General features: G+C 36.3%; 2 protein-coding genes across 2 annotated transcripts; both read right to left on the bottom strand.

Annotated features, from left to right (window-relative positions):
* Positions 1-5,256: 5,256 nt before the first annotated feature.
* Positions 5,257-8,770, bottom strand: LOC139713809 (uncharacterized). The gene is made up of 4 exons (XM_071625516.1): positions 8,679-8,770; positions 7,703-8,024; positions 6,330-6,424; positions 5,257-5,688 (listed from the first exon to the last, which is right to left on the bottom strand). The coding sequence occupies exons 2-4, from the start codon at positions 7,919-7,921 to the stop codon at positions 5,553-5,555; spliced, it is 450 nt and encodes a 149-aa protein (XP_071481617.1). The 5' UTR covers positions 7,922-8,024; positions 8,679-8,770; the 3' UTR covers positions 5,257-5,552.
* A 7,021-nt stretch (positions 8,771-15,791) lies between these two features.
* Positions 15,792-25,874, bottom strand: LOC139713797 (carbohydrate sulfotransferase 11-like). The gene is made up of 3 exons (XM_071625505.1): positions 25,787-25,874; positions 17,429-17,511; positions 15,792-16,830 (listed from the first exon to the last, which is right to left on the bottom strand). The coding sequence occupies exons 1-3, from the start codon at positions 25,857-25,859 to the stop codon at positions 15,937-15,939; spliced, it is 1,050 nt and encodes a 349-aa protein (XP_071481606.1). The 5' UTR covers positions 25,860-25,874; the 3' UTR covers positions 15,792-15,936.
* Positions 25,875-26,671: the final 797 nt, after the last annotated feature.

The following is a 26,671-nucleotide window of genomic DNA, read 5'->3' as shown; positions in this document are numbered from 1 at the left end:
TTAGTACTGTGATTGTGGACAAGGTGTTGTATAAAACGAATAATTTATGATTTTGTTCGTGCATTGGGGCACGTAATACCCAACTCGGCGCGAGATTCGCCACTGGTCTATTCAACGCGGCGCTACGCGCCTTGTTGAATAGACCAGTGGCTTATCTCGCGCCTCGTGCGATATTCGTGCCCTTATGCACTCACAACTCATAAATTATTCGTGTAATATCTTTTAGTAAGAAAGCATTGAATAATCTGATCTGATTGGGAAAAAAAACTAGTAATGATAACGAAATAACGAACCTTGTTACATTTTTGGAATAACGAACCTGTGGAATAACGCCACAATCGTTCGGATTAATGAACCCAATTTCATTTCCGGATGAAAGAGTCTTCGGAAAAACCGAACATCACCCTCAAAATACATGTACATAGATCGGGGCCCAAAGCTTTAATATTGCTAACCTCATCGCTTATGAATTACAAAAGTGCTTACAAATGCGTCAGTGGTGTGTGAAAATTTGACTTAACTGTAAAAACAGGTAGCCCTCGTGCTAATCAAAATATGAAATTGTTGTATGTAATACTTGAGCCTATCAAACGAATCATCATGATCATTCGGTCATTTCAGATGGGAGTTTTGCTATTTATTCAACGTAGAGCACTGCAGGAATAAGGGAGTTCACAGTTGTGACTTGTGCACGCACAAAATAAAGGTCAAACTTTATGAGAATATTATTTTGTGCTTTTACCATTGACTTTAAAGGGATCGTATAGTTTTGGTTGAGACCTAATTTCAGGTTTCTAACATTTTTTTGTGAGATAATGAGAAACCTCTTATAAAATATGAAAGAGCATGTAATTCCATGAGGAATTCAATGTTTATTTGATGAAAATTAGTTTTGAAATGGCTGAGATATCTAAAACAGAGCGATCCTATAAGTGTGGGACCCACACTTTATTACGATCGCTTTGTTTTACTTTGTTTTTGGATGTTTCAGTCATTCCAAAGCCGATTTTAATCAAATAAACTTTGAATTCCTCTTAAAATGGTATGCTCTGTATTATTTCATAAGAGATTTCTTGGTATCTCGCAAAAAGTTAAAAGCCCAATTTTCATCTCCACCAATACTGCACCATCGCTTTAAAGCGTAAGGAATCCTCAAACAAGAGGTGATCTGGAGTTTTAGTTTTGTGTTTGACACATGTTTCAGTGATTCATCAATTACATGCATTTACATTGATATGCTTCAACAAAGAATGCTTCATCACAAGACCTTTCCATGTTATAACATGGAGCCACCACCTCATATAACCACCTTGTTGTGTTTGACATTATAGTAAAGTATGATTATTGAATATTTCGGAAGTGTTATACTGGAATTGAATCTATTTTTGTATGCTAATGCTACATAACACATTTCTGTTGAGGAGATAAAGTTAGATTACATTTCCGTGGCGAAGTATTTGATTGTTTGTGCAAACGTAATATGTCAGAAAAATTATATCATAGTGTCATTAAATTATTGCACTGTCGCTGCGCGGATCTGCGATGGAGCAACGTGAGGTAGTGAAAGAGGCAATGAACCTGGCGGGTATCATCATTAATTGAATGGAATCAGTTTCCATGGTAACGACCAGATTTTGTTCACAAGGTAATTAAAGGAATAATATGAATTGCGTAAACATTTTTATTTTGAAAGTTGAGCTTAAATGGAGAACAAATCGAGCTCAATGCAGTATGTTGGTCACAATCACGAAGAATAAGACTCATCTATGCGTAGATATACATTTCCCTGATATCTTAATAATGATGATCATAATGACGATGATAATAACAATAACAATCACAATAAGTACATTTACAATGACACTGATGTCAATTTATCAGCTTATGGTCTTCTTACACAGAGTTGCCTCTTCATTGCTGGCACTAGTTGTTCAGATGGCCCTGTCATTCCTACTAAAAGATACTAATATTCATGCACCTGAGACAACAGGGACATTGTGGAAAAAAAAAGATCTCCAAGTATACATTTTAGGCAGGATTTGAACCTACTGTTAAGAGTATCAAGGACAGCATCATTTTTTTTTTGTCAGTGCTGAAATAAGCCTTCTTTCAGATTGTAATCTCGAACTCCATACATACTGTATTGTTATCCTTCCAAGCATGCATATTCATATCTTATTATATACTATAACATGCGATTCACTTTCGTTTTGCATTTCTTTTTCCGTGATTGAAATTAATCAAACGATGTGATTGTTTTATGCATGCTTTATATTTAACTATTTTTTGTTTCTTATTCTTGTTGGATGGAAAATGAGAACTTGATTGAATTGAACTTGGGAACTTTAGGGTTGGGACATTTTAATGCAGCAGACCTTCTACAACTGAAACAGCACAGGTATTGCTTGCAAGGGGGTTTGCATTCGGCTATAATAAGATTGACGTTCTTTAGTATATAGAGCTAATGATAGATTCCTGAACGTCCGCGGACAATCTTTATAAGAGCCTTACCAGAAAAGTTAGTAATGTAGAACAATTGAACCAAACATTGGCCTTAGTATACTGCTGCTTATCTCCCATCAAAATCTCTCTCTCTCTCTCTCTCTCTCTCTCTCTCTCTCTACCTCTCACTTTCTCTAATATATATATATATATATATATATATATACATATATATATATATATATATATATATATATATATACATATATATATATATATATATATATATATATATATATATACATATGCAGGCTCGAAACTCACTTTATTTTCTTGGTGGCCAGTTCGGGCAAACAAAATCATCAAATTTTAAAGCTTCTAAAAAAAGAGAAAAATATTCCAATAAAACAATGAAATAAAATATCAAAACGAATGTAGATAACAATAGATTCATGAAAATAAGAAGGTACAAAAAAAGGGCTTGAAAAGCAACTTATTGTCACTTTGAATAAGAAAAAAAAACCAGTATAAACTGAAATAAATTTATTTGATAACTACCAGAACAATTACATGCAATGATAGGTGTGTCAATATTGACAGGTATGATAAAGGGCTTGAAAAACCAAGTGCTGTGACTACACTTTGTATTAAAGTTCACTGTGTCTAACCATAATATTGAAATGAGGCATAAACATGATTTTTCACATGACATGCGATATTCATGTTAAATGGTTACCTTAAAATACCTACAATGTACTTCTATTTTTTTCAGTAACACTTAACTCGTCACTCTCCGACCTTGATATGAGGTATACTTGACATCCTATATTTGACATCCATGCCCAACATGGATACTGTACTATGAATTCGAACCATGGAAACGCCTTTCCACCTCTGCTCCAATGTGACAATAGGAAAATGTTCGACGGTCTTTAGACAGACCTACTGAATGTAAAATTTCAGTCGGGTAAGCAATTCATTGTCAACGTGGAGGAGTGGACATAGGCCGTATCTAAACCATGGTGTGAGATTGTCCTTTCAGTTGACAAAGCTGAATACAGCTATAACCTTTTTTTCTCTGCTATCAGAAGAAATCAAAAGAAGGGGTTTAGAGCTAGTAGAGAGTCTTTGTCCATTCACTCATAAAAGAACCAGTTCGCCCGAACATTATGTGTGGACTGAGTGAATGCAGCAATATTAGTATAACACACAGGTGAAAGTTTGAGGAAAAATCAGACAATCCCTTAAAAAGTTATGGATATTTTTGAACGTTTTTGTGCAGCTGTTGCTGCTTGAAAAGATTGTTTGTGATGTCATATTTGAAGAACGAATCAAGCTATAAGCGTAACTGTGTAATAGAGAGGAAAGTGATTATTTGAATACTATCAAGGCAAACATTGTAGATAGAATATGACACCCATCCTATCAGCAGCTACTTTTTTGAAAGACTTAAATTATTAATGGTTGCTTTAAATTACAAAACATGATTAAAAATGAAAGTTTCGTATCAGTAAATGGAAAAAGGTGGTGTTTCTTGAAAATGTAAGAGCCCAGTTATATAGGATTTATGTGGCTTGTTGGCGGCTTGTTTTGCGTTGTTTCGATTTTTATATGGAAAGAAAAAAAGGAGGTAAGACATTTAGTTTTGGTATTATCCTACGTAAAAAGCTGAAAAGCTTAGGCTGTTAGAAAAGTTTGCATCAAAAGGGTCCACACCATAATTGGGCCTATTAGTCCATGGGCCAAGACCCGAAAAATGGGTTGTTGGTACCATCTGAGGTGGCACAACCTTTTTGGTGTCATTTTGTTTGTCGGGCATAGATATGCTTATCAAGCTATGATAGCATTTCCAAATGAGTAGCTTAGTCATAATAAATGAATTTTTAACCAATTTGGTCTCGTATTTATATCCCTATACTTCTGAATCGAAACTAAACCGCTATACAAAGAAGAGCACTGCCTTCTGTATGTCCACAGGTGTTCTGTTGTAAACGCGGTGCGCTTAGTCTTTATTCAAGGCAGCGAAGGGAATATCCAAAGGGTTATGATGTCCACAGCTGTCACGCGGTGCGCTTAGTTCTTTATCTAGACCAATGTACCGTTATCATATCTAAAGTTCCTCATAAAAGGGATTATCTATACTGTTTTTATACTATCCTATCAACAAATACATCAGTTTTAAACAAAAATCACTCTGTTCATTTACAATATCATTCATTATAATGTATCGTAGTGTACCGGTACATTGTTTTTGCATTATCTTATATTGTTGGAGGGAAATAAAGCGACATTGGCGTGGTATCAGCATTTTCACCGTAGCGTTTTCACCGGAAAATGATAAATGATTGAAAAATACGGTAAAATTCACTAGGAATTGCTTTTGTTGTTGTTGTTGTTTTTAGATAAAAGGATATACACTGTATCATACGCTTTGGATATTCCCTTCGCCGTCTAGAATAAAGACTAAGCGCTGTGGACATCATAACCTTTGGATATTCCCTTCGCTGCCTTGAATAAAGACTAAGCGCACCGCGTTTACAACAGAACACCTGTGAACATACCATAGAGCTGCATTTTACAGCTCTATGGAACATACAGAAGACTGTGCTCTTCTTTGTATGGCGGTTAGTTTCGATTCAGAAGTATAGGGATATAACCAGGAGACCAAATTGGTTAAAAATTCATTTACTATGACTAAGCTACTCATTTGGAAATGCTATCATAGCTTGATAAGCATATCTATGCCCGACAAACAAAATGACACCAAAAAGGTTTTGCCACCTCAGATGGTACCAATATCTGGCCTGGCCCATGGACTATATACTCTGTTCCTACTAATAATCAAAAGACAGGAATGCTTATGTGCTTCAATGCTCGGATGCAATTTCTGCAAAGCTTACAGGGAAAAAACACACATTCTTGGATTATGATGTGCATATAGGTTAAAGTGATGTCAAGCAAAGAGATTTTTCGTAGTACCTAAATTCATTATAAGCTCTTTGGTGTCAAGACAGTCAAATTTCTACACAAGATAATAACCATTGTTTTGTATTCTCCCCGAATGTCCATATCCTTCAAAGCCTCACTGTCTTGAAGCTATACTTGAAGGTTTAAATCCAGCACTGAGTTTTGCCGTATCCACACTTCTCACAGAGACGACTCTCATGCGGAGGTCCACCTCGATGTCCGCCATCGTCGACGTCATTGACAACGTGACTTAGCGTCGGATTCCGGAATTTTTTCTCTCTGTACATTGACGGGAAAGAGGCGTGAGAAGTGAGGGCAAACTGTGGGATGCATGTACATGTTTTTATGTGCAAGCGGGCCAAGTGCAAGGGTTAGGTACTGATTGCGCTAAACCGCTGTGTGTTCATTGATATAAGCTGATACAAGTATCGTGTTTAGAGGTAAAACCAAATCAACAACAATATTGATACACATTCAAAGCAACTACATATCGTGAATATAAGACGAATATTAGAAAGCTTCGTAATTCTCCCTTAGAATTATGCCTATAGTACAACTCATTTAACTATCTATAATGTCAAATGATTGTTCCTATGTTGTGTAAGAAATTCTGCGTAATTTGCGCATTCTTCGCATGTGTAAATCTGTTATTGATTCAACTTGTTGAAATATTTTAGTTTTTGTGGGCAGATAATTCCACAGGATACTGTCAGTAAAACATGAGCGACGAAATCGAGTAAGGTCTCGGCCTCGGGAAGAGTTATCAACTGTTTATCTTTAGACACTTAGCTGTAAGAAAATAAAGAGTGCTGACCCGACAACATTTTGCCAGTTCTAGGGATTGCTGTAATAGCGCTTGGATATCACGATGTTTCAATATAATATGTGCCAAATAATTATCAACAACGTTATAAACTTACTGCCCTAAGGCCTTTTCGACGAGTGGCCGGAAGTCTATATCTCTAAAGGTCATCACATTTTCCGTATCGCATTTCTTGCACTTTTGCTTCCAAATCTGCAAAAGAAACACAAGTGTAAATTCGAGAGAATGACAGCCTACCTCCATTATTACGTGACAGGTGGATACCTGTAATAACACTCTTGTTTGTTATTTTATCAAAGATAAGGCTTGAAAATGAATTACCTCAGCCAATATCGATATCAAAATAAACAATATAAAAAATTGATATTTGAACTCATGCTAATGAAACGTCTCCGAGAAGGAGCTCATAATAACCAAAATCCCCATAGTGGAGCTCACATAAATTAACGAATAAGATTATTACACAGTTTCCACATGGGAGCAACAATGTTAATAACTGACGGTGTCGGATGACTAAAAAAATATCAATACATGTATCATAGTGTAAATTTGTATGGCCATGCGACTTTTATCGCCTCTCTAATACCACTACCGCTTTGGCTCGTTCCACTATTGTTTTGGTTGGCGATTCCTGTTACATGTTAAGCATTACACTGACCAGTCCTCATTACTGGTATTCTTTTATCTTTGATGTCAGAAACACTTACACGTGTAGAGATATGGGATGTGTTCTTCTCCTCGATTTGTTCGTATAGTGTCGTAATAAACGAGCAGTGTTCATTCAGGATGGAAAATTGTAGATTAACAAAGCACGGGATTTTATGACACTTTGCATAACAACCAATGGGAAGTAATGAGGTACATGTTATCGTCTCCTCTTTTTATTGTCGATCTTGGTGCTTTTTTATTTTATGAAAACTTAGGAAACTCTCAAATTCTCTGTTTTAATTCTCTTGCTGTTTTATGAGATTCTGAGTGAAAAAGGCGTGAGTTTGCACTTTCGTTTAGCTATACACGCTAGATAGCAAGCCTTGGATAAAGGCTAGATAGGAAGGTGATGCAAGCTTTATGAGTCGTCGTATTGTCATGAATGTTTGACTATGCTGATTGCAAACTCAGCCAATGATACCTAATCACTTATCTAAAATTTATCATTAAAGTCACAACATTCAGTGTACTTCGGTTTATAGTATTCACCTTGATTACATTGTTTTACTGATTTTGTGTGGGTGCGTGTATGAAAATACGTTGTATTAAACAAAATGATCTGTTGTGCTGCCAATACACTTGCTGAATACCAGAGCAATATTGCGACATGTTTATTCCATCCTCCCGCAGTTCAACAAGACAGTGGGATTCTTACGTAAAAAATTCGCAAAATCCATTAACGTCATAAAAAATGAATGAACTGATCTCATGAACCATGGAAAGCATTTCAACAGTACAGGTTTTTAGATTTTTGCCACTTACCCTAACCACCCTCTGTTTCCTTAAATTAATGACGACATGAGATCTGTAGCTACTCCATGACCACTCGCAGTGGCTGCAATGGACCACTGCGTATCCACGGACCCCCTGCCTCGCTGTCCTCTTGGGAATATCGTCGGGAAATACACCCTCCGAATCCATCACTTCTCTGATCGCATCAGAATACTGGCTGTACTCTTCCAACTCTTCCAACTCTGCCATGGCGCCCAAATTCTGACGACTTTTCAGCAAAGACGCGATTATACAGTGACGAAGCAGACTTAGTTCGCGATTCCAGTCTTGATCACGACACTCGTAAACATACCTGCGAGTAAGACATTTTCCCCACTGATCCTCATTTAAGTATAAAATTGGGTGTAAACTGTAAAAATTAAGAAGCCTGATGTTGAGCAATTCTAACTCCGTGCAATATTTTTGAGTCAATGAGAGCTTTCTTTTGTTTTAACACACATATCGACCGAGGGGTTAGGAATGCCCTGCTATATATCGGAGCAACCCTCAGTGATCAAGGGGACAAAAGTCTATTATTTTCTTCAACCCTCTGCACACGAGGTAAAATAGCAATGTAATGCTTCAGAACTAGCGCAGGGTTATAAAGACATTTATAGTTTTTGAATACAACAAGCATTTTAAACAACTTTCTATTGCGTTGTATTATATTTTTAAGAATAGACTTCAGTCTCATTTCCGCTGATTACTTACACGAAGATTTTGCAACGTGGTATCAATGTTTCCATCCAAGTTATAGGGCGTCTTCGTCAAAACAATAAAACAGCGCGTTATATCTTACAAACTGTGGTACATTTCAAGTTCTTGTTGTTATCTTTGGTATAATAGGGGGTATAGGGTACACCCCAAAACAAAGGGGTCTACTCGTTAAAAAGATTTTTTTTTTTAATCAAAAGTTAAATCAAACTTAACTATTGAAGAATGGAGCTCTTAGATAATGCATTCTTACCGTTCCCTCAAAAATGTCTTTCGGACACTGTAGTATAGTACTATGGAATACTGTAGCAGGTTCCTTAGGAAGTTAATATCCAGACAATACCGTGACAGTCTCTCACAGATATTGATACAATTTGTTTGTGTGCGAGTTATACAATACCAGCTGCAATGGAAGCATCGAAGTGCTTGGGAATTCCCCCGCACCAAAATGAGCACGTAGACTTCTTGACATACAAATTGTTTGCGTATCTGTGCGTGCAATATCAGTTGAACACAGCAGATCTACTTAAGACCTTTTGTCTTGACGCCATTAAAGCCAAACCAAAGCCTGAACTTTGCGCAGTATCTCAACAAAAATATAGGTTTGTGGTTCCTGTGGCTGTTTTGAGTTTTTGGGAGCGACACAGTACAAGTCACTGTGAGAATGCATGGCACTTGAGGAGTAGGACCCTATTGCCATTTGTCAATGTCCTATAAACAGCTGCGATATGGCATCGTTCGGATTCGTTATGGTTAAATGAAGAAGCAATCCAGTTTTCAGCATTCTTGATCCTATATGATAACCATCGTCAAACATATTCATTAAAGTTCTTAATCAAGATCCAAAGCAAACTACCAAGAACACCATTGAGGGTCATACAACACAGGAATATCATGAAATAAGCTGTCTCGCCGTGTATAAGATGCGTAATGTGCAATTCCAAACACGTATTATTGTTGTATAAAAGTCGGACTTAAAGGACAAGTCCACCTTCATATACATGTGAATTGAGTGAAGGCAACAATATTAGTAGAACACATCAGTGAAAGTTTGGGGAAAATCCGACAATTCGTTCAAAAGTTATGAATTTTTGAAATATCTGTGCAGTCACTGTTGGAGGAGAAGACTACTACAGTGTATGATGTCACATGCGTACAACGATATAAGGAAAATAAAAAGAGAATTTCACAAAACTGACTTTTTAAAAATAAGTGCACATTTCTTCAACTTGTTACTGACTTATGTTAGGGGTAATATTATTCCCCCTGACTTGTGAAAGAGAGAAGTCGAGTGTTCTTTTATTATGTGAGAAAAGTGAGAATATCTTGAATTTTCTTTATACTTTCTTTATATAGTTGTACTCATATGACATCACAAGCTATAATAGTCTTCTCATCCAGCCGTGACTGAGCAGAAACTTCAAAAATTCATAACTTTTGAACGGATTGTCCGATTTTCCTCAAACTCTAACTGATGTGTTCTACTAATATTGCTGCATTCACTCAAGCCACATGTCTATGAAGGTGAACTTGTCCTTTAAAGTAAGAAAGGAAAAGCATTCTAACATTTCAAATTTTTTCATTCAAACATTAACAGTGTAAGAGGCAGTTACGGCAACACTTCACAGCTCTCCTTTTATTTGGAGACGAAATATCATAAGAAATAGTGTTTTGGGTCAATGATTATTAATGGCAACCTCTTTCCCCTTGAAGTATTAGTTGCTCAAGTGCTACTGATGGGAAATACAATATTGTATATAGCGTAATTTAGAAAACATCCAGATGTAACAATCCTGTTAAGGAGCTATTGCTTCAGTATTTTCTCGAATTTCTTTCTACCCGTTCATCCTTTTCATAGGGACGGCAGCTGATTTGATTGATCACCTTTTTACTTATTAACGATTTAACTTTTTTTAATGTTCACTAATTGCTAGTCATTCAATGTTATCATAAACACGGTGTTTCTAATTTGTTTTTCTTTCATGAGTTACTAAACAAATTATTCTTCCTAAAATTACCAATTCTCAATGGAATTTTACATATTCTTTTTCGTGAGAAACCATCGAATGAAATGCAAGTGTTATGAATTTTAAACAATTACATTTTTGTACTCGTGGTCACAAAATATTGACAGTTTAGTTTAGGTCTAAATGTTTATTTAACTCTCTTGATATTCCACTCTAGCAGTAGCATGATTAAAGCACATTTCATTCAAAATAATTGAAGAGGTGTTGCCAATTGCGTAAAACAGTTAATCTTAGAGACTTGAGAATTTAATTAGACAAATTTTTGAATTTACCATGCCCTAAACAATACCATTTGGAACAGACAGTCAAGAATGATAGTCGTGGCTATGTTGTGATTGAAGTCATTAGTCACTAGAATCACTTCTTATGAGCACAGCACCTATTATACAGCTTATCACCGCTCTCCGTACTATGCTGGAAATGTTTGATCAAATCTGGCTACTCTTAGACGAATATATTGTTGTTTCCAAGCTTGTTTTCTCTCCACCGTTTTGAGTCTGGACGAGTTAATCCGTCTACATGTCACCTACATTATATAATAGCATGTTGTACAACTTGGTTAAGCCTATTTGTTCCAGTCCCTTGTCAAATGTTATTTCTTTGGCTCACGTTTCTCTATATACAATTTGTCTTAAATGTTGGATGTATCCTTGTTCTCCCAACAGGGCGAAACTACCCTGCCACACGGACGAACCAGCCCCATCAGTTTGCGGAAGTTTCGCCCTTTTGTTTTGATTGTCTTAATGAGTCGTGTTTGCGAAAATCATGTGCCTGCATGGCCAAAGTGAGAATGGGATATTAGTCAGACGTAACCTGTGCCTTGATGCATGAAAGGCATCGCATTTTAGGGAATATCCGCGCCAGACGAGTATGATTAAACAGACAATATAGTAGGTACACACGCACACACACACACTCACACACACGCGCGCGCGCGCGCACACACACATACACAGCGAACAGACACACACACACAAAAAAAAAGTTTCTGAGTTTTGATGGGATCTAGGCAATGTGAAAATGATGTGGAATTTTACCTAAAAGGGACTCTGCAATGCAAATGCATTATAACTTCGATGTTGATTCATAATACCGTCAACATCACTTTATGTAGTCAAATGAATATCTTAATACGAGCCTTGTGATACTGTAGCAATAATATTTTCTCACTATTTTTCTTCACATAGATTCGATAAAGTGGTATATGCCCCCCCCCAAAAAAAAAGGAAACTTCCAAAACTATGTCTGTCGGTGACGTCATTTGTTAGTCATTGCGACAGTACTGATTATAATGAACAAAATACATTGGAATGCATTCTTTTCCTAGACAGAGCATAACTTGCATATTTCCATGTTACTAAGATAATAATAACAAAAGGCATTACAGAGAGACATTCAACCTAGGCTCACTTTGTGGTGTCTTTTGTGCAGCATATTGATATAACACTGATTGTTAGGTATTAAATGCCACTTGCAGGATCTTGGTGTAGAAAGTTTCTGATCTGATGGAGAAAAATAGTAATGATAGCGGAATAAGGAACCTTATCACATTTCCGGATTAACGAACCTTCGGAATAACGCCACAAACTTTTGGATTAACGAACCCGATTTCATTTCCGGATCAACGAACATCGAAGTAAAGGGAATTTGTGCGTTTCGGAACAATCAACCATTTTTCATTTTCGGATTAAAAAGTCTTCTGAAAAACAATCATCACCCCCAAAATACATAGATTGGGGCCTATAGCGTTGATATTGCTAATCTCAACGCTTAGTAATTACAAAAGTGTTTTCAAAGATATGTATCTAATCCGTCAGTGGTTGTGTGAAAATTTGACTTAAATTTTAAAAACAGCAAGCCCTTGTGCCTATTAGAATATAAAATTGTTGAATCTGATATTTGAGTCTATCCGAACGAATCAGTCATTGTGAAATACTTTTTGACTGTAATTTAGCATTTTATATAATGCATAATATATACATTTTATAAGCCATGTGTTGTTGTTGTTGTTTCATTTACTGTACTTTTGTATGCAACTTTGTATGTTTTTTGTCTTGTTTTTATGCAGGGGCCTCTTTGTAAATCAGTTTTTTGTTTTTGTTTTGTTTAACTGAAAGGGCTACCCTGTTAAGATAAAACGGAATAAAAAAAAATAAACAGAAAAATCATTCGTTCCATTCCGACGTGAGTTTTGATATACAATATTTAACGTACAGCACTGCAGGAATAAAGGAGTTCACAGTTGTGATTTGTGCACGTGCAAAATAAAGGTCAGAGGAGAATATTATTTTGTGCTTTTGCCATTGACTTTAAAACGTAAGGAATCCTCAAATAAGTGATGATCTGTATTTTTAGTTTTGTGTTTGACACTAGTTTCAATGATACATCAAAAAATGTTCAACAAAAACGCTCCATGCATTTACAGTGATTACAAAGAAAACATGCTTCAACAAAGAATGCTAATTCATCATAAGACCTTTCCATTTTAGCTAAAGATCAAAATGAGACATGCGCTAAATCGTGAACTCCTTAGTTATTGCATTGCATAAAACGCGTTATTGCCCTCATTGTTGACTGTTAGTGTATTGCACAATCACAAGCGTAATCAATACTAATTTTTATTCATTTTACATTTCATTTATTTTATTTCATGTATTTCATTAACAATAAAACTACACAATTGCAATGAGATATTTAAATAAACATAGTTATACAAAATAAGTACAAGGAAAATATTGTGAACTAAGGACAGTGACTTTTATGACAATACGAGTCAGATTTTTTTTTTTTTTAATGGAGGAGACTGCTAAAAACTTACCACCCAACATTAAAAGAGTGAAATTTCCTGACATGAAATGGAAGTACTGATGATATATAGCAAGTTTCATATACGAAATACCAAGGTATCGTTGAAGATGAAACGGAGGAGAACGAGAAACTTTGATGTCGGTCCGTCAGAAGGAAGAATCCGTTGCACTGACGATAAAACACGCAGAAAACCCCATTTAATTTGGTTAAGCGGTCACAAAGAAATGTGGATTGTTGTAAAAAATGTCATGAGTCTGATAAGTTTAGCACTATGATACTCTTGTGTGTGAATACAATAGACAAAACTTGGAGGGAAGAGATTCCTGACATCCTCTACAAAATTCCTCATTTCTCTTTGACCACTGAAGCAAATCGAGTGGGGTTTTCTGTAAGATGAGGGCAATGAGTTATAGTTTCATACCCATGAAGAATTTGTATTTAGATTGATTCACTATTTTTAAAGATATCACTGCGGAGCTCCCGTTGTAATTTTTGTTGGGACATACGGTATTACAATAAACTGATGGGACTGGCGTATAGATTGCCAATGTATAATGGAGACAAGCCGTTTTTGTTTTTTTTTAACAAGAAGTGCTCTGTATCATAATCTTATGGCAATCCCCCCCCCCAAAAAAAAAAAGAGACAAGAAAAAGAAACGAAGGTACTAAAAAAAAAAATAACATTGAAACAGAAATGATAATGAGGAGGAATTCTTGAAGAGGGGTGTTCCTAAGGATCAATATTTAGATAAACTACATGAGAGTAATATTGATGGCCGCTTTGTTTCATGCAAAGCACTTGCTTGCTATCAAACTTGTGCTCAAAAGATGTACATAGGAGTGCGAGAAGCTCGTAGTCTATCATTGCCCGTCCCTGCCCTGCTTGTGCACAGTGGCATTAAAGTGCACCTGCGTACTCCTTTACTGGTTTCAAACACACATTTTGAGCTTATCTCGATTTTCTGCATTTCGTTTTCTCAATATTGCGTTTGGAAATATCAATTCGTTCGTACCAAAATTCTTTTATTATTCCCTCGAAAAAAAGAAATAGTCAAAATCTTGCATGCACTGCTGAATAGAGTCATTATTTTCAAATGGGACATGTATGTTATACATATAACATTAAACACACATCCAGATATACACTATAGGTATCCCTACATGTATTTTTAAACATATATATATATATATATATATATATATATATGTGTGTGTGTGTGTGTGTGTGTGCGTGTGTGTGAGTGTGTGTGTGTGTCGTGTTAAGCGTTTGACAACAAAACGCATGAAGTGTCACCCTTAATCAGATAAACTGAAACAAAACATTTCCAAAGATACCTCATTTATTTCATAACAAGGAATGTTGTTGAAATGATCATGGTTATGATTAAATATCTATTCTACTTATTTTGAGTAGTTTCTGTGTTTTGCAGCCGCTTCAACCGCAAATATCTCGAATCAACAAGAATGGATTTAATTTGACCTGTGATAACATTATACATATTTATCGTAAATGATTGTGTATGAACTTATGTATTACATTTGTATACATGTAATGTGTTCCTGATTATATACCCGCTCATGATTATTAGCAAAATCACAATTAGCAAAATAGAAGCATACAATAGTAATCCTTTCTTTTAGACCAGTCAATTATACAATAACACAATTATGAATATCATTATGATAATGTCAGATTGGATTCATGACAATAAGGAATTATTCAAAGCTTCAGATTCAGGGTAGAAAGTAAAAAAGGCAACAATGTCACGCAGCGTCGTAACTTTCAAACAAACGAGTGACTGAGTGAGGAAGAGTTAAATCTAATCTGTGTGACAAACGAAATGATAAGAGACACAGTATTGCAACCAACCAAGGCAAATCACATTAAAATGAATGTTACACCAAAGATTCATCATGGTCCGGAGTGGGATTTCTCTTGGAGAACGCCATCAAGTGATACGTCTGTCGTAATGCCGAATGCAGAACTGTTCTAAAACACGCTGTCCCACGGATAGGACATACAACATGTAAAATTATGGAGGTCCCGCTTTGTGAGAGATTCACAACCCAAGCACGTATGGTTACCGGTACCACAGGTACATAAGCTGGTCAAGTGGTGAGCTTCAAATACTCCCAACTGGACCGCATGGAAGGCCAGCTAGTGCAGGTGAATATGGACTATACCAATCTATCGTGTCATATAGGGGAAAAAACATACCCCTAAATTAGAACCAATACCTCCAATGTTTTTAGGATAATTTTTGCTACATACAATCGTCTAATGTAGTAATGTATATACACTTGTCCATTGTTTTCTACTTCAGTTGTTTTTTTTCTCCCTGTTCTAACTTCACAGCGCTTAGAAAATATGAAATCAAGTGTTTTGTAAATGTTATACACTACATCATTATTATCATTATTATCATTATTATTATCATTATTATTATTATTATTATTATCATCATCATTATTATCATCATCATCATTATTACTTATTATTATCATCATTATACCTCAAGGAGAAAGTTCGCCAGAGTCTATAACACAGTCAATAGAAGATTGTCTATAGAAATGAACTTGCCAGCTCATTTTAAGCGATATCCTGCGTAAAACCAGTAACTCTCTGAGTATGTTGCACTTCTATGCCCAGTTAAGATATCGATATCAACAAGGATGCTAAGCATCATCGACCCATTCAGGGACATCGTACCCAAATAGTTCAAAATCCAGTCTGTATCTCTCATAGAGCGCCTTGATATCCTCGGCAGGCAGCTGACCATAGAACTGTTCTAGCTTACTTGAGCTTCCGGTAGGACTGCTTCCGTTCGCGGAAGGGAAGTCGACGAGGTCAACGAGGTTGAACAATCGTAGAATGTACTCAGCGTCTGTCGACATCGTCTCAAACTTACCGATGACATCATAGTCGATGTCGCAAGGGGCGCACATCTCATGCAGTTCATTCCAGTGACGATTGTGCTGTTTTCTCATCGGTTCCTCCACCGTGAGAAAGCGCACGAAGTCGGCAAACGTCACATTATACCCTCCCGAAGATCCGATCGTGTTTTCTTCATACAAGTGTCTCGTTATTTCTTCACCTATCTCTCTCTGCCAGTGCTTCGCTCGACTGAAAGTTGTATTCGGTGAGAGTTTGTTAAGATAGGCGGATAGCACTCGAGCGAACGGCTCACGGGCTACCATGAATTTTGTAAAGTTTGCTAAAATTGCCTCTCTCTCGGCGTAAGTCTGATTGGCGAAAAAATCGAGCCGACGTTGGAGTTTGTGGTTGACCTGGTACTGGTTGACGTCATACACGGTCTCAATGACGCCCTTGAGCACAAGGAAGACCTTCTTCCAACTCGTGCACGCCACCTTGGGGACGAAACACAAGAGGATCTTGTGTGGAATGTCTACAATGATGTTCTGCGGTGGATCGCGAAGAACATCGCGTTGCTGTCCGGGATGCCGACTGCAAGTTTCGGCCACTCGTTGCCGTCTCTCTTCATGAATGGCATCTTGTATAAGCATGAAGTCATCTCTGGTAGCTGCATCAACACGGTCCGGAGTGATCTCCTGTGATGACATAATAACACGCGACAAGAGGACATCACATTTGATATTGAAATGGAAGCCTCATCCCTCCATCCCCCTTTACTAATATTCATAAAGAGAGTAAAGTTTCACAGAAATTAGGTCAAAATACAAGAAAGTTATGAGTTAAAATTGTTTGTTTCCAAAATATTGTACATTGTCATAATTATGTGAATTAATTACTGACTTGTAAAACAACTTTGCATTCCTCAACAAAGTAGTTATTCATAAACATTACGTAGAAATTTTACGAGGATAATTATACAGTGATGATATTAATACAAATCGTACAACATTGACAAAGTGATCAGAAACACAAAGAACTTATTAGCTATTCAAACTGTTTCTAAAAAATGCAGAAGACCGTCATTTTTTACAAAAACTTGATTTTGATAGCCTTCTCTGTATGAAAAGAATGCATTTTAGCAACTTACCATTGAAAGTTGATTCATAACGATATGTATTTTGGTCTAACAATTGAATAAATTTGAATTGAATTGAATAGCAAGATTTTTTTATGGAAAGGACAGAGGGAATATAAGAGAGGTAAAAGAACCATTATTAATGAAATTATACATACCGATAGATTTTCAGTGCCATCTGTCTTTTCGGCTGTCTGAGGGTAAGTTCTGCCACTTTTAATAAATTCTGGATGTTCAGACTCTGCTAGAGAGAAAAAAAAATAGATTGTTGTATCATGATAAACAGACACAATACGTGTATGATACACTAATTAGCTCGATTTTATCTCAGCAATCCTAGTCATTTGATTACAACAAAATGTTCTACAATCATGAGTGTTTGCTTCATTCGACGAAAACAGAAACTCAGTAAACATTGTGGAAGAGTGAAATTTGATTTCCACCTGTTTCCATTTGTTTGCTTGTTTCATGCTTACAATGTTTACTAAGCATTTTGTTTCCAGATTTGCACTTTTATATCGTGAGAGTGCAATTATAACTGAGTAATCACTGCACTATGAGATATATTAGTCAATGCATATAGGATGAACACGAACACCTGAATAACGAAGGAAAGGTCCGCTTTAAAGTCTGTAAGGAAACAAACAATCAACTGAGACAGAAGCTGACAGAATTTTCGAAGGGACAGAACAGCTCATTGATGTCAAAATGCCAACGTGGAAGAATTTTTATAGATAGTGACCGCAGATTAACACAGTTGTCAGCTGGTTGTTTGATGAATTGTTTTTCTTTCAACCTAAAATAGATTTTTTTCTTAAAATTTCTTCAAACATTTGGTCTACTGTTGGCAAACAGATAACAAATAAGAACAACAAGGAAAAAATACGAAAGGGGGGAGGGAGGCATTCACCATGTTCACATAATCATAACGAGCACATTGAAACATAATTTTTATGTTATATGTTTATCAGGCTCGACATTATTTTTTTCATCGATTGGCTCGTCCGGACCACCAAAGTAATCAAACTCTGTTTTTAGTGGTGCAACAATAAAATTTGATGGTTCGAAAAAGTAAATAATAAAAAAGGTGAATAAACAAAGTCATGTGATGAAACATTGAAATGATGAAAATAAACTATGATAATCATGTCACAATTATAGCAGGTATGATTAAGTGCTTCAAATACCAAGTATTGTATGTGACTAAGAAGAAAGAAAAAAGTCAAGAAATAAAATAGTTTGATAAAATATCAAAAGAATATAAATCATGATAATGAAAACTGGCAGATATGATAAGGGCTATAAATAAGACATACTGTGGCTACCTTTGCTAAGTCTAACGAAGTGGATATTGAATCAAGGCATGGAATGGCATGGAATACCAGCTATTGCAGCTGAATATGGGCTATCCAGCCATCTTCTCCGATGGAAATGAAACAAAAAACAAAACAAAACAAGAGAATAAACATGATTTTCACGACACATTTTCATGAAAGTATCATATTTAACATACTAGTTATCCTAATTATATGATTCGGTACATAAAATTTGGCTTTCAGGAAAAGAAAAAAAATACTTAGGTGATAGACTAAGCTCAGCCATCAAGACATAGGCAGTCTTGCAACCCTGGCCACGGCAACTAGCTGAAATGCGTACAATTATGAAGCAATGAGGCGCAATTTATTTATATCCTATTCTGGCTAAGAAAAACATACAAAACACACAAAACACAAGCACAATGTTTGCTTCCCAAAATCTATATTTGGTAGCCCTGAGCAACACTTAATGTCGAGTGTTGTATATCTGTCTACATACCTTTCTATCTACATTTCACTACAGATAATAATGCGTGTGAGTGTGTGTGTGTGCGTGTGTGTGTGTGTGTGTGTGTGTGTGTGTGTGTGTGTGATACAGCTGTATTACCAATTATTAATGATTTTAAGAATAAGAGGATGATTGTTAAATTTCAGTATAGATGTGGTCACGTTTGATTTCGAATTGAAGATTTTAGGGCAAAAAAATACAATTAAGAGATGTAGATTCACGGAAAATGTATAATTTCTTTACTAATAATTTGCAAAAATTGTACGATTTAGAAATGAAAGATGGTCATGATCATTTTGAATATACGAAAGAAAAAAATAAAGAAATATTTGTTAGACCAAGATCCACAACGCTTCTTTGTAAACACAGAGAATTTCAGTTAAAGTCGTTACATGGAGTGGTTTAGACCAAAGAGCAACTTTTAAATTTTGGTGTTGTAGCAAACAGTTTGCGTTCTTTTTGTAATGTCGGATAGTAAAATATATATGGAGAGATAGTAACAGATATATGGAGAGCAGTGATATTATCTTATGATGTTGATGAAATACGTGATATGCGTTGAGCTCAGTGAGAATTAAGCTAATTCTTTAATTATTTTGCTGAAACATATCATCTTTAACTCCAGAAGTACACGTTTTTTACCATCATTCCATATAATTCAGAAGAGAATACGGGAAAATATTGAAAAGGAAATGAAATTGGCAATGGAGAGGAAAAAATTAGCTCAGCATTTAATAAAGTAGGAATATGTTAATTATTTGATATGACTGAATAAATCAATAAGTGTAGTTTATTTGATTTTTAGGGTGCGACCGGGGTTTGTTAGTTTGATAGGGTTCAAACTTCTGTACTTCTTTTAGGAGCTTGCTGTTAACGCGTATTATTCTATTTTTTTTCTCTCTCTCTTTCTCTTTTTTCTGCTACTTTCTCTCACTGCCAATGGCAATGCTTTGAATGGGCCCAAACTCGCAATGGACCCTGTGCACCAAACTCGCAATGGGCCCTGTGCACCTGAACAGGCTGTAGCTTCTGCCTGGATTTGACATTTTCTGTCATTTCTGCTAGATCTTACATTTTCCATTCCGAACTGTGTATTTTCCTATCAGAGTGTATGATTTGCCCAGGGGACAACTGAAATTTGCTTTTGGTCCGAGAGAATCTGTGAATGTTATTGGTCTCTGTACCTTCAATGATTTGACTTGATATATTGGTCAGCGACGTGCATGGTCCCACATGCACACTTTTAACGACTGATTGACTGCTGCTATACTAGGTATGTCGCTTGAACATTCGTCAAGATACATGGCCCATTAATCGTTTCATATTGGTCTCGGAACTCACTGTCAATCATAGTTAGACAGAAGAGAGTAAAACTATGATGTGACTGTGAGATTTTTGCCTACATATTCTCGCGGATCCCGAACTATATATCATGATGGAACTGCTATTGCTACCTTCCTGTCCCGGATAACATCTCGCAACTACACGGATATATGTTTGTTCTTACTCTTTTTCTGTGAAAGCTGGTTTATAGTAACATCGCCTGATTTTTTATCATATTTGTGACTTTGTCAGAGATTTCACTTGTGTGTGTGAGTGTGTTTTTTTTTTCTACACGCACCGAAAATTCAAAATGGCGCCAAATCCGAAATCAATTGATGATGCCGTTGATAAAATCCTGAGCAGTGAACGCTTGGCTGAAGCTGTTCGTCAAGCTGTGAAAGAAGCTGCGAGTGAAGAATTTGCTAAGCTGGTGGACCGCATTGAGAGACAAGAAGGCAGAATAATGGATTTAGAGACAACTCAGCTATCGCACGAAAAAGAGATAGAGAAGTTGAATAGGGTGATTGAAGGATACCAATCGCGCATCGCCTGCCTGGAAAAAGAAAGTAACGACCTCGAACAATACTCCAAGCGGAATTGTTTACTCTTTTTCGGGGTGCCGGAGTCAAAAGAAGAAGACACCACCCAATTAGTGTGCAAATTAGCGCGGGAAAAACTGCATGTTGATCTCCAGCAATCTGAAATAGACAGATCACATCGCCTTCAGCGTCGAAACCATGGCAACGAAGGAAACGAAGGATCTGGGGGAGCGCCAGCGCCAGCTAGCGGTCGCATTCAAACTAGAAAAGGGCGGCGTGAGGACCAAAGCCATCCAAATAGTCACACGGCACCACGACCACTACTGGTCAAGTTTGTGTCATACCAGACCAGGATGCAGGTTATCAAAAATCGCAAACTCCTAAAGGGCTCGCGCATGTCAATTCAGGAACACCTGACAAAGAAAAACCAAAACCTTCTCGCCAAAACCAGAGCGCATTCGGCAGTAAAAGACGCATGGTCATCGGACGGGAAGATTGTTGCGTTGATCCGGGCGACGGGAGGAAAGTTTGTAACTCGAGGGATCCGTGGAGAAAACGATCTTCCTAAAGGCTAATTTAGAAAATTGAAAAACAAATGACACTGGACATTTGATTTCTATCACCATATCATATTGATTTTTAATATTTCAATGGTAAAGGGTTATCCATGTATTAGTTGTTCAAAGCCAGTAAGAAATAATCACTAAGGAATACAATGTGTTAAGTGTCACAATTGGGTTCATATCAAGTGTGCTGGGATCTCTGAAAGTGAGTATGATGATCCATGTCATGAATTTCTAAATTGGGAATGTTCTAAATGTATGTTACATTATTTACCAAACTATGTAGAGCAAGATGAATTGCCTCCCAATAATATAGTAATTTTATCAATAAAACGCGTTCTGTTAAATGTCAAAATGATAGTTTGAAGTTTAAAGAATTATCACAAAAAGGACTTCGGATTTTACATCTGAATGTACGCAGTTTGACTAGAAATCTCTCTGAAATTCATTTGTTCTTAATTCAAAATGGTATTGATATTTTATCATTAAATGAAACCTGGTTAGATGATACAGTATTGGATCATGAGATTCAAATAGACGGTTACCGCATGGTTCGAAAGGATAGAAATAGACACGGGGGTGGTGTTCTTGTATACATACGTAATAACTTACACTATCATGTACTGAAACACAGCAGCTTAGAACATTTAGAAGCTATTCCTCTTATAATTACTCCTGATCACTCGAGAGCGTTCATTTTTGTGACATGGTATCGTCCGCCTAACAGCCCAATTTGTGTGTTTGATTATTATGAACAATTGATTTCATTTATTGACTCTTTTGGCCGAAATGTTATTGTTAAGGGTGATGTCAATTGCGATATTATGAAAGATCCAATAAGCAATGAAACTAAACATCTTAATCAAATAAGCATTATTTATTCATTAACTCAGATTGATACAAGAGAGTATACAAGATGTTCCGATGTTTCAGTTAGTTTAATCGATCATATGATGACAAACTCTCGCGATATGGTCAAGTCCCATGGTGTTGAATGTTATACATTCAGGGAATGTTATACATTCAGGGATAAGTGATCACTCAATCTGTTATTTGATTTGGAATTATAATGTCTGTATTAAAGCCCCTGAGATAGTATCTTACAGAAAAATGAAAAATTTTGATGAAAACTCATTTCTTGATCAATTACGATCGCAACCATGGCATAATGTGTACGATAAACACAACATGGAGGAAGCCGTTAAAGAATGGGAAGAATTATTAATGGAAGTTATAAACAATCATATGCCTATTCGGCACAAACGTGTAAAGAACAGATTCTGTCCTTGGATGTCTCCAGAGATCATTGAATTAATCAAAGATCGGGACAAACAGAAAAAATAAGCACATAAAGTAAAGTTTGAATTGTTAAAGACGCAAGAGGAGTCCACGAAAATCGAGCTGAAAAGAAAACATGAGGAACTTTGGAATGAATACAGGAAATTATACGAAATCATGTTACACTTAAAATACGGAGATGCAAAACGATAAATTAGCTTCCGCAAAGACATCCGGTGAAATGTGGAATGTGTTTAGATCTGTTCTCCCACATCGTTCCCCAAACAGTTCTCAACATGATAAATCTAGTAGTGACAGATCAGAAGCCAATGTTTGTAACCAATATTTTGCAAATATTGGGTCAGAACTAGCATCGAATATTCCATCTGTTTCCCTTCCGTCTCATGCCTCGTATCACGTTGACTCCTCTAACTCTTCCGTGCAAACTTCTCCCAAGTTCTCTTTTCAAACTGTTTCTGAGAATGAAGTTAGTGATATTATCAGGGGCATGGAAAACAAGAAGTCTGTTGGTGTAGATGGAATTTCTGTGCACTTGTTAAAAATTTCTGCTCCCGTCATCATCCCTTGTCTTACTTACCTTTTTAATAAGTCACTGTCAGAAGGCGATTTTCCATTACGCTGGAAACAGGCAAAAATTATTCCTTTGCATAAATCATGTGATAAAACATTTCCTTGTAATTATCGTCCAATTGCAATTTTACCTTCTGTCTCAAAAATCCTCGAGAAGATTGTAGGCAAGCAATTCTCAGAGTTTTTAAAATCTAGTAATATACTTTCGGAGAAACAGTCAGGGTTTAGGCAAAATCACTCAACTGTGACAGCTTTTGCACGTGTTTGCGACAATTGGTTAAACGCATCTGACAATGGTCAATACACAGGAGCAGTTCTTATCGACATGAAAAAAAGCATTTGATACGGCTGACATTAATATTCTATTAAAGAAACTTATGGGTGCTGGTGCGCAAGGAAATAGTTTTGCCTGGTTTGAAAGTTATTTGACCAATCGTCAAATATGTACTTATTTTTGTTCTGAAATGTCTGAGTTTGTTGATGTCAATTACGGCGTACCTCAAGGTTCAATCCTTGGACCACTACTGTTCACCCTTTATATAGACGATATAGTTCAGCAGGTACAACACTGCGACCTACAACTTTATGCAGATGATACTATTTTGTATTACTCTCACAAAGATGTTAATTGTATAGATTATTTTCTGAACACAGACTTGGAACGCATACATGATTGGATGTGTTTGAACAAACTTAGCTTGAATGTTGATAAAATGGAGAGTATACTGATTGGTACCCGTGCAATGTTGACAAAACGCAAAGATTTAAATGTTTATATTAACGGAAAACATATTCAATGCAAAGAAGCCGTTTAATACTTAGGGGTGATAATAGACCAAGAATTGAAATGGAATGATCATATTGAATATCTTTGTAAAAAAATTGGTAAATTTGTTAATTTTTTAGGTCGTCTTCGAGTTTATATTAATGAATGTAATTTGAAATTGATTTACAACACAATAATTCTCCCTTTGTTTGATTACGCAGATAAAATAGTGTATGATTCCTCCCACCTGAAATATACCGATCGACTGCAGAAATTACAAAACAGGGCTGGTAGAATAATACTTGGAATAAGTCCCTATAAACATATATCCAATCATGAATTACATCAAATTTTGAATTGGGAATCCCTGAAATCTCGCCGTATTAAACATTCTATATCTTTGGTGTACAAAAGTTTAAATGATATCAGCGCACCATATATGCAAAATTTATTTCAATTTGTTTCACATCCATACAATTTACGCTCCTATGGAAATCTCTCCTTACCAAAGCCTCACACTGATTATTGTAAAAGAATGTTTTCATATCGTGGAGCTTCTTACTTTAATGATTTACCACGTGACGTTAAATGTTTATTCTCATATAATTTGTTTCTTAAAGAAATTGATCAATATATACCAAAATGGCTTTAATGTATATATATACATATATATATATATATATATATATATATATATATAATGGTATCATGGATATTTTGGGCGGGGGGGGGAAGAGAGTGAGTCATAATGATGGGATAATTGGGGTTGCAATGTATTTGATTCAACTGGTAGGTGTCAGAGGTATGTTTCCATTTGTTCTTATCTTAATCTCATTTTTGGTTTGATTTAAGACTTATTGATATTCTTCATTATTATGTATTAGTTATTAATGTCTTTATCATTATGTGTATCACAACATTGTTATTTCTAGGACCCCTCTGGAAAACAGATGTGTTATGACAAACATAGCTGAGTGGGGCTATCCTTCCGTTCATTTTATGTACTATTTTGTTTATGCAATGATTATAATTATGTAATGTGATTTTTAACGGAAATAAATAAATTCAATTCAAATTCAATGATGTATGTCATCACAAGATATGAATATATTGTGGACTTTGATTGATCAAAAAATACTTTATTGAAGTACAGAGTTTGAGATATGGGCGGGGACCCTGGTACTGCATGGAGGAGGATGGTGGGTAGAGGACAGGTAGGGAGGGAATCCTATTTGTTTTGGCAGATCCAAGTCTATGTATGAATGTAAGTTGTATGTATTTCAGGTCACGCGCCGATTTTTTTTTGTATCAAAATATTGTTGAAAGCATATTGTGTTTAAACATTCAAGATGAATGCTTTTGTTATGCGAAATTAAAGAAATCAAATAAATCGTACTGAAAAACACAAAAGTGTGTGTACTCTTTTGTGTGTGTGTGTGTGTGTGTGTGTGTTATGCAAGATAGAGAGAAGAGAGAGAGAGAGAGAGGAGGAGAGAGAGATCTATGGGCCAGTGTGTTAACAACAACTCTAGTTCTGAACCGATGGCTTCTGCTGTTTATGCCTACTTGTTGCAGGTATGATACTGCGGTGATGGGAATTTAGCTGCCGTCACGTATTCTCTATATACAAACCTGAGAGCAGGGTCTTAGTAAGGACCTGTTGTGGATTGTTGTGGACAAGATAGATCGTGATTATCATGATCATGACAACGGTGGAGGAGAGGAGGATCTTCAGGATTTTTCCTTCCGTTATGATCGGCGACGACGGATGGCGCCCGCGCAGAGTTTCCGTCAACGCCATGGACGAGATCAATCGTGGAATGGGTCGGTTAGGATTGGAAGGAGAAGATTTCAAGAACGACGACCACGTCGCCACTGATCTCCTCCTTTCTTGAATTGTGACTGAGACAAGCCAAAGCAGATTCCACAGTGAGCAGCCCTCATCACAAACGAACCGCTCGGCACCCGTGGAACTCTGGAAAATAAAGAAAAAAGAACAGCCTTCAATTACTACTTGTTATTAACGAGGTTGTTGATTCTGATGCTTACTGGCCAGACGGGTCGGCTCTGGAAAAGCAATTATGTTCGATTAGGAAATATCAATCTAATTGCAGACATTAATCCACTGCTAGTATTGCTGCGGTTCCTGCAGTCAACAATCGGAGGGTGTGTTTAAACAATCTGTTTAAACATGTTGCGCATGCATTATGCTCGTCTCCATCTGATTGATTCCTATTAGGTATTCCACACAACAATATCCATTCATTACAAACCAATGTCCGTTTTTCTTTACATACATCTTTACACATGGACATTGAATGATGCATAATCCATAATCTAAATAAAAGACAAGGTTAACTTTTGTTTACATCAAAACATTGACAAAAGACAGAACGTCACATAAACACACAGCACGAACAGATTGAATGGATTGCCATATCAAGCTTGAATGCTTCATTGTCTGTTACCATGGTTACTGTGCTCTCTTGTTTGATGAATGGGTGGGACAAGCAAAGG

This window comes from Diadema antillarum, unplaced genomic scaffold (genome assembly GCF_040938485.1).
Source record: "Diadema antillarum isolate AM-2024a unplaced genomic scaffold, OU_Dant_1.0 scf00000044, whole genome shotgun sequence".
Lineage (NCBI taxonomy): Eukaryota > Metazoa > Echinodermata > Echinoidea > Diadematoida > Diadematidae > Diadema > Diadema antillarum.
Note: the sequence above shows the minus strand (reverse complement) of the source record. Positions and strands in the feature narration are given on the sequence as shown.

Coding starts and splice junctions, on each gene's coding strand:
- LOC139713797 (XM_071625505.1), bottom strand. CDS start 25,859: ATGATCATGATAATCACGATCTATCTTGTCCACAACAATCCACAACAG. Junction 17,512..25,786: donor TACTAAGACCCTGCTCTCAG/GTTTGTATATAG, acceptor TCTCTCTAGCAG/AGTCTGAACATCCAGAATTT. Junction 16,831..17,428: donor ATGGCACTGAAAATCTATCG/GTATGTATAATT, acceptor ATGTCATCACAG/GAGATCACTCCGGACCGTGT.
- LOC139713809 (XM_071625516.1), bottom strand. CDS start 7,921: ATGGCAGAGTTGGAAGAGTTGGAAGAGTACAGCCAGTATTCTGATGCG. Junction 6,425..7,702: donor GGAAACAGAGGGTGGTTAGG/GTAAGTGGCAAA, acceptor TTTCTTTTGCAG/ATTTGGAAGCAAAAGTGCAA. Junction 5,689..6,329: donor GTCGAAAAGGCCTTAGGGCA/GTAAGTTTATAA, acceptor GTCAATGTACAG/AGAGAAAAAATTCCGGAATC.